The sequence below is a fragment of the Astatotilapia calliptera genome, chromosome 11 (genome assembly GCF_964374335.1).
Source record: "Astatotilapia calliptera chromosome 11, fAstCal68.1, whole genome shotgun sequence".
NCBI classification, from domain to species: Eukaryota; Metazoa; Chordata; class Actinopteri; order Cichliformes; family Cichlidae; genus Astatotilapia; species Astatotilapia calliptera.
Window position 1 is genome coordinate 809,256 of NC_137432.1, and position 14,278 is coordinate 823,533.

General features: G+C 42.6%; 1 protein-coding gene across 4 annotated transcripts in view; it reads right to left on the reverse strand.

The window, feature by feature from the left end:
* ascc3 (activating signal cointegrator 1 complex subunit 3) overlaps window positions 1–14,278 on the reverse strand; it is a 148,503-nt gene that overhangs the window by 113,964 nt on the left and 20,261 nt on the right. For all 4 annotated transcript variants that reach the window (XM_026185176.2, XM_026185174.2, XM_026185177.2 and 1 more), the window contains 2 exons: window positions 9,288–9,405; window positions 416–617 (listed from right to left, as the gene is read on the reverse strand). In XM_026185176.2, the coding sequence (XP_026040961.1) occupies window positions 416–617; window positions 9,288–9,405 (320 nt within the window). The remainder of the gene's footprint in view (window positions 1–415; window positions 618–9,287; window positions 9,406–14,278) is intronic.

Here is a 14,278-nt window from a genome sequence, read left to right on the forward strand (position 1 = left end):
ACAACAGTAAGACAGTAAACAGAGCTTTAACATTTAAATTGGCACAGTGTCAGATCCACGGCCCGGCCCTCATCTTGATCCACAGCTGTGGAAACAAACCTGTGATGGATGAGCCCAGTGAAGAGGCAAAGATGTGAGGCTTTATAAAGGGGCTAATCTTTGTCTTCACACTGCGCTGGATCTGCACACGCTAACATTTTAATTAAACAGATCGCTGCTTTTTTACCCTCTGAGATTAAACTTTTGGAAGGATCTTCCTGCCCCCCTCCAGCCCCCCCCAAAGAAAAGCAGCTTTGCTTTTTTGAAGCCGTCATGAAAAATGCAGGAGGCTGCCAGTCACACACACCTGAGAGCCCAGGTGGGCACACAACAAAGACACACAGACACTAAGATGAGGTTTGTAGAGACGACGTACCGCTGGGCTCTCATCTCTCTGGGGTCAAAGGTCAGGAGAGCATCCGTAGAGTCACCCTCATCGCCTCCTTTGAATCTCTTCCTCTCTTTCTTCTCCTCCCTTCGATACATCTTTAGCATTTGTTTCTCCTGCTCTGATTGGATGGTCACCTGGCACCCGTAGGTGGGCTTGGTCACTTCAGCGCTGACCTTGAGGCTGAGATCTGAAGGAAACAGCTCATCGTTAGTTCTCAGCAGCACGCTGAAGTCAGGTAGGAATACTTTATTAGTGTGTGGTGACAGCTCTATCTGGCAGTGCACGGGTTAAGCTTGGCCGCTGCAGCCTCCCTGTTTGAGACACAACAGCTCAATAAAGGCAGAATTGCTCTTGAAAGCAGATGAGATCTCATGATTGCACCACGGCCCGGGCTGATTGACTGAATGATTTCTTTTTTATCTCACCTAGCGGCTCTACCTGCTGCACAGCCCCCCTGCACTCTAACAGCCCCCCTCCTCCTGTCACTCTCACCCTCCCACCTCCTCGTCATCCTCTTTGCACCATCCCCCGTCCTTTATTGGCCCTCTCTCTGGGAGCTATCGTGCCTGGTTATATGTCTCTAGCAGTGACTCCAGGTTTCGAGGACTCATTTCCTGAGCGATCACAGAGCTATAATTGTGCTGAAGAGCGTCAGCGAGACAGATCAGGGTGTTTCACACAAACAGTGGTGCTTGTGGTCATTACCAGCTTTTGGGTTTGGTGGTACTGTATGGTAGCTCTGACATGCAGTGCCTGTCTGAAAGAGATTCATGGATGAAAAAGCTAAATCCATTTTACATTTGTAATGTTCCTTTGGAGCAGTGTCAAAGCAGGGCGAGTCCTTTACACTCACACATTCACATTTCTATGACAATCTTGTTGTTTTTGAAGGACCGAAACACGACACTGTCAAACACACACAGCGAACTCCACGCCACTGTTAGGACAGAGCCTCAGACGGCTGATGAACGACTGCAGGACAGATCATCACTTCACCGTTCATGAAAACATTCAAAGCATTTTCATTTCTGAGCTGTCGGAGTGTAAATGAAAGTGTTGGGCTTCCCCGTGTCCTCGTGTGTCCTCTGGGTACTGATTATATTAACTAGTGGGTCTGAGTGCATGCATGTGAGCGACACAGTTCTGTATCCCTGGTCTTAGTAAAGTCATGTAGATTTGTACTTATTAGAAGAGAAGAGTCTAAGACGTTACCCAGACCTAACAAATGGACATTAGATGATGAGTGGAAACCTGCCACATGGAAAAGAAATAGAAAAAACTCATAAAAGACGTGCATGACATGTGGCCTGTTTCATATAGTGACTCATATATGACTTACTCGTTTCTCATCACTTTCACATATTGTTTTAGGAAGTATCCAAAACATACACGTTTCATTATATAATTTTTCAAGGGATCTTATATCTGTTTTCACTCTCGTATGCTTTTCATACAAGTTTCACACACGACAGATTTATAAATATCTTTTCCATACGGGCTGATATGTGTTTGCCTGCAGCACGAACATTTGTGCCAGCTAAACATTCCTGCAGTCACAGAGTCATTCAATGGAAACGTGACTGTGCAGAAACGAGTAGCAGACATTCATGTTGTTTTCTTGCTGGGCTTGCTTACATGGAGAATGATGCAAACATCCCCGAATCAGCCGAGCTCGTGTCTGCTCGCTGTCACACGGTCGTCTGTGAGCTTCTGTTCTGGTTATGGCCCGAGGACGCCTGTGGGAGCTTGTCAGAGCAACACGAGCATCATCGCCTTCTTTCTAAGGTTGTCAGAGAGACAGCTTCCTACATCCTGTGGACACCTGCTGTACTACATCTGTACAGACATGCTCAAAGGCAGGCTACCTCTGGGTATGTACAGGTGCTTGGACCTTTCCTCGCCTCGATGATGTGTCCCCATCTCAGCAACCAATGTGGAGAACATAATGTCCTTACTCAACTTCAGGTTTCTCAAACCCAGCACAGACCACGTGGTCCTATCAGCTGTTTCTAATCAGTGAGGCCTGAAACAGAAGGTTATCATATGTATCCATGTTAAATGTTATCTGCTGTAATAACAAGTTACTTTGTCATTAACGACCCTGCAAGCATCCAACTAGGATGTGACCCTCTGCCACGTTCTTTCCTTCCGTTAAACACTGCAGCCTTGTAAACGTTAGCGGCCCGGCAGGCAGTTCCTCCCGTGTTCCTCCCGTGTTCCTCCCTGTACACGGAGACAGCAGGAACAGGCAGATGTTTCCACTGCCCACGGGAGCCTAGAATCAGCTCATCAAAGTGTGAGGGCATTAAAATGTACCACACTGGGTACGACTGCCTCAAATATTTCTTTCCAAAATTGGTCAAACCCTTTCTGAGAGTGTGGCCATCTCGTCTTTTAAGGGTGCGTCCCACACGGCGCTGCCTCCGTCGGCCGCTGACACGTGGAGAGGAGCCACCGAGAGAATCTGCTCTGATAAACATGCAAGTGCCAAACTGGAATTTAAAAAGCTAATCAGCAAGAGACAGGCATTCGCACTAAATCCCACTCTTCTTGATGGCATGCAAATAGTGGAAAATTTAATCAGCCTTTTTTAACCCCTCCTGATTTCACCCTCAGTTGTCAAGGCAACAGTAATCTCAAAAGCTGTCTGGCGAGTCCAATTTCTCGACGCTGATCGGGACTTCTTCGAAATTGGCTGACGTGTGAAACAGCGCATGGGTGTGACCAAAATCACAACTGAAACGTTTTCCTGCTAACGAGCTGTTCTGTTACTGTCCAAGTACAGTGGCTTACATCAGCCCACCAGTGGGGTCCAGCAACACCACCACTGTCCCAGCTGTGGGTTGGCAGCATTTCACCACAGCTTTGCTTCTGAACATTTACACGTCATCTAAATGTGAGGTGACTGACAGATATTTTGCACACCTGCTGTCAGACTGTTATTGAAGTGAAACTAACACGTCTCTTCTCAGTGTGTGAGAGGTAGACTGAACATGGCTGTGTCCACTGGTTTATATATGTCTACAGGTTGCTTCTCCCCAAGACAAGAACTAACAGACTTAAAAACTCCTTTGTCCCACACGCCATCAGACTGTTTAACTCCTCTCTGGAGGGGAGAGGGAGGGGAAACAGGAGGACAAAGGAGGGGGGAACAACTAAGCTGTAGTGCCTCTTCACCTCACTGTGCAATACTTTTTGTAAATAGTCAACAGTGCAATAGACTCAATACTTGAAATGTGCAATTCACTTGTATTTTTATTTTTTATTCCTATTTATTCTATTTATCCCCTTTGTATATTTTATTTATATTTGTCTCTGTATTTATGTGTGTGTGTGTGTGTGTGTGTGTGTGTGTGTGTGTGTGTGTGTGTGTGTGTGTGTGTGTGTGTGTGTGTGTGTGTGTGTGTGTATATAATATTCTGTAACTTCTGTCGGTGCTGTGCTTTTTGGAAATCGAATTTCCCAGAGGAACCCACCCGAGGGATTAATAAAGTTCTATCTTATCTTATCTCTTATATTAATGGTGCTGTTTCAGTGAAACCATCTGCTGACCTTAACATCAGTGTGAGACACCAGTTTAGTGAATGTGACAGCTGCAGGTGGCGTAGGCTCCTTTAAACCACACCATCATCATGTAGGCTCCTGACAACCTCTGACACTTTTAATTTGGGAACCTTGCTCCCATTCATGAATCATTTTTCATTCATTTTTTGGTTTTCCAGGTTTTTCCGAAGCTGAGTTTTCACCATGATAATAACCTTTGTGCCGTAACGTTGCTGTGACTGTGCAGGCCAGAGCTGAAGTGGTGAAAGCTTTCCACACTCCTTCCTGACACGACGGCTGCAGTTTGTGGTCAGAATGACCATGATAAGAAGATGTGTTCACACAGAGCTCTGACGAATCCCTGAGAATAATCACCGTTTGGTCTCTAATGAGAAAGCAGAAATGATGTTTGCCTCTGGTGACACGAGTATTTCAGGGACGACCGGGCGCGTAGGATTTTTTAATCACAAAAGTTTGAAGCTTAATCTTAAAGGTAGACACTATCTCTACTTTTAAGATTAGGCTTCAAACTTTCCTTTTTGCTAAAGCATATAGTTAGGGCTGGACTAGGTGACCCTGAATCCTCTCTTAGTTATGCTGCAATAGCTGCCGGGGATTCCCATGATGCACTGGGTGTCTCTTCTTCACTTACTATGTATTAACAGACCTCTCTGCATTGAATCATATCTGTTATTAACCTCTGTCTCTCTTCCACAGCATGTCTTTATCCTGTCTTCCTTCTCTCACTCCAACCAATCACAGCAGATGCCCCGCCCCTCCCTGAGCCTGGTTCTGCTGGAGCTTTCTTCCTGTTAAAAGGGAGTTTTTCCTTCCCACTGTTGCCAAAGTGCTGCTCATAGGGGGTCATATGATTGTTGGCTTTTTCTCTGTATCTATTATTGTAGGATCTACTGTACAATATAAAGCGCCTTGAGGCGACTGTTGTTGTGATTTGATGCTGTGTAAATAAAATTGAAACTGAATTAAATTTATTATTTCAATTGATATTGATAATCATTTGTGGTTACCACATCAGGCCAATCACCCGCCAGGGTCACCAGAGTGAAGCTTTGACTGTACTGATTTCCTCATGGGGTTTTGTTTGTTTTTGTTTATTTCCAAATAGCCTCCCTAAACTTTTGGATATACTTAAGGAATTTGGGACAATTTCTGGATACAAGGTGAATTTTGGGAAGAGCGGGGCAATACCTATAGGAACGACAACTGGGGCATTTTCGTCTATTTTAGCACCTTTCAAACCCAGCTATAACTAAATATTTGGGTGACACAGAACCAAAGACTTGTATAAAACGAATTATCCTCCTTTATTGTCTTAGCTAAAAGAGGATTTTGGAAAGTGGGAGTCCTTGCCTCTTTCGCTGGGTGGTAGAATAAATATCATCAAGATGAGTATATTTCCTAAATTTCTGTATTTTTTCCAATGTCTTCCAATTTTTTAACCAAGTCTTTCTTTAACAATCTGAATAGTCAAATTTCTTCCTTCATTTGGAACAAAAGCCACCTAGTCTGAAACAGACCGTGGTGCACAGGGGGCTTAGCACTTCTAAATTTTTTGTTGTATTACTGGGCATCTAATATAAGGGATGATTGTACTGGGTAAAAGTTCATGGTAGTTAATTATCATGGGTAGCACTGGAGCAGTGAATCCTCCCTGCTGTCTTTGCTGTGTGCCAGATTAGCCCTGGCAGGACCTGTCTCCAGCTTTACCACAAACCCTCTCGTCATCCATTCACTGACATTATGGTACCAGCTCACTTTAAACAGGCTGAACTCTCCCTTATTGCACCACCGCATAGACATTGCCTGTTCTCTCCATCCTTAACGGACGAGGCATTTAACAAATGGACAAAGCTTGGAGTAAGTTCAATGAATGCTCTTCTCACAGACAATATCTTCTGTTCACTTGGACAATTGGTGACTAAGTTCAAGATCCCTCAGTCACATTTTTTCAGGTATCTACAACTTGGGAACTTTGTTGCTTCTAATACTGAGTGCTTTCCGTCCTGTCCACCTCCGTCTCTTTTGGATGATGTTTTTGATCTTAAACTGGACGCCAAGCGGGTTATAAGTGATGTTTATGAGCTGTTAAGTAATTATAAGCTGTCCACACTGCAATCTCTTAGGGAACAATGGGGAAGAGGATGGCCCAGACTTGGCATAGGATCATCAATAGGATGTTTTCATCATCTACCTGCCTCCAGCATGTGGTGATTCAGTTTAAAGTGGTTCACTGTCTCCACTGGTCTAAAACTAGATTGAGCAAAATCAAGGATGGGTTTGACCCCACATGTGACCGGTGTAGACAACAGCCTGCTTCTGTACTTCACATGTTTTGGACTTGTCCAAAATTGGGTAGCTTTTGGAAAAGTATATTTGAAACCATGTCCAAGATATGTGGCATTCCAATTACAGCCTGTCCATTTATGGCCATTTTTGGGGTGATGCCAGTCTTTCTGAATCACACTCTGATCTTCTTGCACTCTTTTGGCCGTAGGTTGATCTTATTGAAATGGAAAGAGCCACTTCCATCTGTCTATGGGCACTGGGTTAAGGATGTCATGTACAATACTCAGCTGGAAAAGATCGGCTACACTGTAAAAGGTTCGGCTCGGACATTTTATGACATACGGAAACCTTTTCTAACTTACTTTGAAAGTTTAAATCCAGATACTATTGCTTAATGTGTGTGTGTTTTGTTTTTTCCCCTTGCTTGCATTCATTTATGTTATTATTTACTTTTTATCTGTAATTTTATTTTATCTTATTTCTTTCTTCTCTGGCTGAGTTTTAGTTACACTGTTCTGGGGAGGGGGGGGGAGGGCTGTTTGTTAATACTGCTTTAATTGTTGTTAAAAGCAATTTTTTGTTCAATAAAAAGACCTCGATCAAAAAAAGGTGTGTCTCTCATAAACACCCACACCTTCTAGGGTGGATGAAATGAACTTACACGTAACAGCTCATCTGATTAGTCGCTCCAGTAACTCTGCTTCAATGTTATCTCTATGGCGTACATGCTAACATGCTAACAGGTTTGAGTAGAATATCAGTCAAAACCCCCGATGGTCCAGCTGCAGTCCTCACCATAACAAAGCCAATAACACAAAGTGACGGTATCTCAGTGCTTTATAGATTTATCATGACTTTGTGTTCCTACTTGGCCATTTGAACTGATACTGGTAATTATGGTAATTGTGTTTTCTACAACTTTCAGGGACTGGTGCCACCTGACGGTTGTACAGCCTGGAGGCTGAGGGTTAGCACTGGCAGCTGCTAGTCTTGATTTGTTATTTATAGTTTGATTGACATGCTAATTAGTAACTAAAATAAATGTAGTGGAGTACACCCTGTGCTCCCTTTGCAGAGCAGCCCTGCACACTGCAGATATTAATGCAAGAGAGCGGACGGGTGGCTTTAACCCTTTAAAGCCGGTCGGGGCGGCCACGCTTCGTTTTGCGTAACTATTTTTAAATCCCGGTAGCTCTGCAACCACGTAAGCTAGCACAATAATTTTTTTTGCATATGAAACTGGAGGAGTTGTACTTACATCTTATGCCATCAGCTTGTCCTCGGTCACGGTTTCCTTCCACATAAAGCTTTGCAAAAACTGCATAAAAAGCACTTGCAGCAACAAAAACATAATATTCCAGAAACACGCTTTGCCGATCCGATCAGCTGTTTGTAACACTTCCTACGTCCATCAGCGCGAACTATTGCATGTCCGCCATGACCTGCCCGAAACCGGAAGTGACGTCATTTTGCGGAAATGTAGTTTTTTACCATCAGGGCCTCATGAGCCTATACTGGTGTTTTTAAAAGTTATGTTTGGCTTTGTGACTTTCTGTGTCGTTTCTGGGATGCTTAGGACTCATATTGCACTGCTGGAAATAGTTTATTTTGATGCAGATGCTGTTTTTTTGCAAATTTGCATTATAATATTTATTTTCGTTTTTCCTGCAGTATATAAAAATTGGTGTATTTCAAAAATAAAACTATGAAGACACTTAAAATAAATTTCCTGTGGTGGGAAACTATTTTGTGCAACTTTTTTGTATTTACAGTTTTGAGGGATAAGCCTCTTAAATTTCTCTAACTAGAAATATATGTTAAAAAAACAAAAACGATTTTAAATGTTTTTTGCAATTTATGTAATTACTATGCACTTAATGCAGACATATTATTAAAATTTTGGCTGTAATGGTTGTATTGATGTATAGCAACTTGAAATGCTCCCAGAAATGGCTCCACAGCATGTAAGAATATACTATAAGCTCTGGCGGACTTGGTTCTATGGTAGGTCTTAAAGGGTAAATCAACCTGCAGATAGTTTTACTATAATCAGCTACATGTTCAACTCTCCCTCAGACTAAGCCAGGAGTTTGTCTCCATGCAGACAGCTTTTTAGTTCATTTATTTTTGTAAAAAAACAAACAAAACCTCCCTCACTTTTTAAAAGTCCTTAAGAAAAGTTAAAAACACAAACGGACAAAGCTGACAGACAAACGGAGAAATGCTCTCAGTTCTCAGTCATTGTTAGGGAATCAGGTCAGGGCTGTGACTACCACTGCATGTCGGACCAGTCGCATGTCGGACCAGTCGCATGCTGAATGAAATGAAGGTTCAATGCAACAATGTGTGAACTGTTATCAACAGGAACATTAAGCAGACTTAATGCTGGATGATAAGAAGTTAGGAAAGACTGCTAAGATGGTCTACTGTAGATTCAAATGTAGCACCAATCATCTGTGTCTCTAAGACTCATCATCATTATCTGACAACAGCGTCTAAACACGCCCAGCTTCACTCCCTGATGGCGAGGAAAGCACAGTCAGCTGGACACACACACACACACACAGCAGGTTAGATAAATAACAACCATCCCGTCCACACATGCAGAGAAATACTGCAGCACTTTGTTACACAGTGCTACGGTCCAGTGCTAATATCTCAGTATCCTCTGATACCACCATACAACAGCATCAGAGTTGTTAGCCTGTGGTGCTAACACTCCAACAGTCAGTCACAGCAAGCAGAGCAATGGTGCCTGTGTAACCTTATACTTCAGATACGTTTAAAACTGCAGGTTATGACCAAGGACATCTGAAACTCTGTGTTTAACCCTCACCGATCAAACGAGCTTCTCCCTTTTAGGCTAGTTTTACTGTGCAGGACTGTCCCTACAGTGCAATCCAATCCAAAGGATGCAGTCATGTTAGGACGCTGCGCACTGAACACAGTACTTATTCTTCCATGAGTATTTCCCCCCCTGAGGTGACATGCCTGCCATGGGCCTTACCTGATGGATAGACAGTCCTGTCAGGTTGGATGCGGAGGAGGGAGTCAACAATGGCCGCCCTTCGCTGCAGAAGGGTTGAGATCATGTCCAGCCCCTCTGGGCCGAGCAGCTCAAACAGCTGGAGACAGGAACAGGAGAAGACAGTCAGTACTTGGAAAAAAACATTTCTCATTGGAAATGAATAGACGTGACAGGCTGGTGAGGATCAGTGGAACAATGCAGCACCCTTATCCCTCGTCTATAAGGGTTGGTCTCAGAATGGAGGCTGTGACAGAGAGCACAGCAGGAAACTGTCGAGGCCTTGCTTTGCTCTGTGGTTTCTAAACTTCGTGGTCCCTGTGAATATCTGTTCTATTCACGCTGGGAGTGAGAGGAGAGGTGATGTCCTCTCCTCTCAGTGGACGGAGGGGGTGAGGTTTCATCTGCTCACAGGGATGTTTTTTAAATGAACTCTCATGAATCCTGGCCTTGGAACTGACTGATTAGGTGTGGGCTCTGCAAGGACAGAGACAGACTTTCTCCTTCAAATGGCTTGTGTGCAGTCTCCATCCTTCAGGCAAACGTTAACTGTGTAATAAGTCTGCACGTGCACAGCTACGGGTCAGCAGTGGCAAGGTCTGTGTGGTCTGCTCATTTCCAGTGAGTAAATGGAACAAAAGAACCAGAGTGGAGCTGAGTCACAGGAGGGCATCCTGAAACCACGTGCACAGGAAAAATACACTGAAGATTCCTTTTCAGGAGGATGGTGGTTCGATCCTTGACTCCTCTGAGCCTAATGCCAAGATTGGTGCTGAAGAGGAGAATTACACAGGATGAATGTGGACAAGTCTATGCATGGAATAAAGTAGCTTTAATGCAGGTTTGGAACATCAGTCCATTTACCTGGTCAGGATTAAAAAGGCCTTTTTTATTTGATTCACCTGCTGTTAACATCCAAGCAGCCATGAAATAAGAACAAAGTCAGAAGCAGTACTTACCACTGTAACTGATCCTGTGCCCAGTTTGGATCATCTGCACCAATGACTGGATAATTATAGCACAGCTTAACTCATTTAGGACGGCCTTACTAAACTAAAGAGCATTTTTACATTAGGTTACACTACATGTCATGATATTACATTTTTATATTGAACTGTATGAGAACTAAATATAAACTGACAACACACATGATACTGATGCATGACCAAACATAGTGCTGGGCCATATCATACCGTTCACGGTAACACCGGTATAATGTTGGGCAATGATAAGAAAATGAAATATGGCGATAGAATATGGGTAAAACGCGCATGCACAGTGCCTTTGTTTACATACGCACATGGCGGAAAAAGCATGGCAGCGAATGAGAATGAGAAGGGAGAAAGCGGATCGTTGAATGAAACCATGAACCAGAACTGGTTTGTAAAAATGCTGCAGCTTCAGTGGTGGAACTGGTTTAGCTTTCGTCCGTCAGATACACAACAAAGCACTATTTTTGGTAGCGCATGCTAGCGGGCCGTCGTTATTACCGCGTTGTTTGGAAAATACGGCGCACTTTAAATCAATCCTTTGATTTTTCTGAAAGTCGACAGAGCCCCTTATAACCCCGTGTGCCTTATGTATGAACTCTGGTTGTGTTTACTGACCTCGAAACCATTTTATGTACACGGCGCTCAGAAATCTGTCAAATGTTTCAGTACGACTTTTATGCTCCTTATATCTGGAACAAACTCCCAGAAAGCCTCAGATCAGCTGAAACACTCAGTTTATTTAAATCCAGGTTGAAGACTCACCTGTTCTCAGCTGCATTTGAATAAAGCACCAAATCCACACTTTTAAGCTTAAATTTCAAAACTTACATTAACTACTGATTTTATCTACTGTTCTGATTTTATCTGTTTTGATTTTATATACTGTTTTGTTTGTTTGTTTGTTTGCTAAGTGGGTTTAGAGCTCTGGGTAGCTCCCCAACTGGGTCTAGAGAGTATTTTAAATTCAGGGAATTTAAAATAGAAAGTAGCTCGTCCACAGAAGGACTGGTAGCTCCCCTTACGATAAGGGTTCAGATCGCGCGAACAGGTGTGAAATGTGTGTGTTTAGTTAGTTTGTTTGTTTGTTTGCTTGTTTTATTCAATTTTAAATCATGCTTTTTATTTGTTTTTGTTTCTAATGTCTCTGTAAAGCACTTTGAATCACCTTGTTGTTGAATTGTGCTATACAAATAAATTTGCCTTGCCTTGCCTTGCCTAGTACGACTTTGCTAAGCTACGAAGCCGCACCGCTTGATGGATTGTCGGAGCATTACGGCTATCGTAGGCGGAGCCTCGCGGAGTGATACGTGCTGTGCTTCAACATAATGTTACCGTATTGTGTGTGTTTAACCTCTTTTTAAGTTTTGTGGATGTTATACATGGTTATGCTGAGGATGTGTCGGCTCCACTGGAAATGCCTTTTGGTTAAACTGTCAGCGAGGAATTTGCATTTGCACTGTTAAATGTTTATATAACTTTAATGCAGATAAAAAACAGCTGCTTGTTTAAGTGAAAATACATTGATGGGTTTTTTTGCACTAATAAAGTTGTGGAGTTTTATTTTGTATTTTGTCTCGTGTCAATTATATCGTCAGTTATATCGTTATCACAAATTCTCAAATGTGTATCGTGATAAATATTTTTGGACATATCGCCCTGCTCTAACCAAACACATCGATCTATTAACGTGTTTATAGGCGGACGTTCTCCTACAGTGTTGTTAAAAAGGTTTACAGTGTATTTAAATCCTGGAAAAGCTGGCAAGTTTGACCGTCTACACACGTTTTTAAAAGTTGTGTAACATGAATAATTCAGCAGTCAGATGAAGCAACAATGCAGAGTCGTGTGTACAGAGGATCCACTTTCACAGAGCTGGGTTCTTCTACCAAAACAATGTTTAAATGACACCCAGCTGATCGACTCAAAGCTCCCAACACAAAGTTGCTGAGCAGGTAGCATCACCACAGAGGAGAAATATGAGAACAGTGATATTCTGAGCACAGAGCATCAAATCATGGCTGGACTAAAGGTTTGTAAGAGGGGAGAGTGTACTGTGCTAACTGGATCACTTGTATCTAAAGCACGAACAGCAGATCAAACTATCAGAGGATCGATACATCAGGCTTTGTTCACTGAGACACTGAAGAGCAACCGTATGAACAATTCTCACACTCAGAATTTAGTAAATGAAAACACTCCAATCATGTCATGGAGAGAAGGAGAAACAGGGAGGAAGGCTAACACATGGCAGCATTAGGCGTGGTGTATCCCAATGAATCACACTAAAGGTGGGTAAATCAATATGAAGGTGAAAAACACTGGCAGACAATGAATTATACACAGAGAAATGGGAGCATTCACCAGCAGTGAATCATCTCCACCCTGATAAATGAGAAGCAGTACTCCACCCTCGGGTTTGATCTTTGTGGGGAAGGACTCAGACGGAGACAGAATAATGAGCCCAGGCATCTCCAAGCTTTGAACAGCTACTTAAGACCACAAGCTCTGACTTGACTTCAGTACAATGGTTCCTCCACTGCACATTTACTGAGAAAGGCAAACATCCTAATATGATTGAAAGCTTTTTGAAACTCTCAGATATGCTATGAACGATAGGATGATAGGATGAACGATCAGGTCTGAACACAGGTCAACTGAACAGTCCTCTGACTCTTGTTTTGGACCTGATCACTGCCAGATACACTTCTCAAAACAGATCTGACTGCATCCAACCAGAAATAATAGGAAGTGAGATCATTAGGTTATGGATTAGCACCAGTATCGGTACCAGTACCCGTGCCAGTATCAGTACCAGTGCCAGTGATAGTATCAGTATCAGTACCAGAAAAGCATCATTTAACGAGTATAGTCCAACTGCTTGTGGTAAACACAGAAGGGTTGGTCATGATTTCCAAATTTCCAGATGTAAATAAATAAATAAAGTCATACATAAACACATAGTAGGCATAACATAACAACATAATATTTAATAACTACACCCTTTTTGGCTCCTACCTGAAAGCACACTGTGCGCTGTAAATCTTACGTGCTGCATAATAATAATATTTAGTGTTATATACACAATCACGATGGTGTTGTGTTTATTATATTGCTGGTTTTGTTTGCTTATTTTCTCTTTTTTTCTCTCAACAGGTGATCCAGGTGATATATATAAAAATGTGGTTTTTTTGCCCCCCGTCTTTTCTTTTCCCTTTTCTTTGTCCTTCATCACTATTCCTCTTCCCCGCTGTCTTTGTTTCCCTCCCTCCCCCCTGTCATGTCTGTCCCATCTGTAACAACTGAAAATAAAACAACATAAATAATAACAACATCCAACATGTGGCGGGACTTCTGCTGGAAGAACATTATACGCTATTTCATAACGCCTAAACAGAAGTCTAAATTCAGTGCTACACCTGCGTTTTGCTGGAGGAGTTGTGGGGAAGACATGGCTGATTACGGTCATATATTCTGGTCCTGCCCACTCATACGACCCTTCTGGATGGAAGTTATAAAGATAATTACAGAGGTGTTGGGATTCCACGTGTCTTGTACATTTACCTCATTGTATCTGGGATATTTTACAGACGATTTAGTTACAGATGATGTTTACCTTCTGAAAGTTCTCTTGGCTTCTGCGAAGAAGGCCATAACAAAACGCTGGCTCTGTAGAGATCCTCCCACTGTAACACTTTTTACCTCTATAGTGGAAGACGTCAAATTGATGGAATGTATGACTTTCACTCTGCGACTGCAGGGAGATTTGGGAAGGAGACGGTGGAGAAAATGGCTGGACTTTACAGCTTGTGGCAGCACCCTTTGATGCATAGAATTAGTAATGCAGACTTGTTGACGTATGTATGTGTGGATGTGCAGATGTATGTACAGGTGTATGTTATCTTCCCATGACCTCATACTGTTTCTGTTTTTTCTTTTTTTCTTTTATCTTGCTGCATAAAAATGTTCCTAAACAAATAAAAA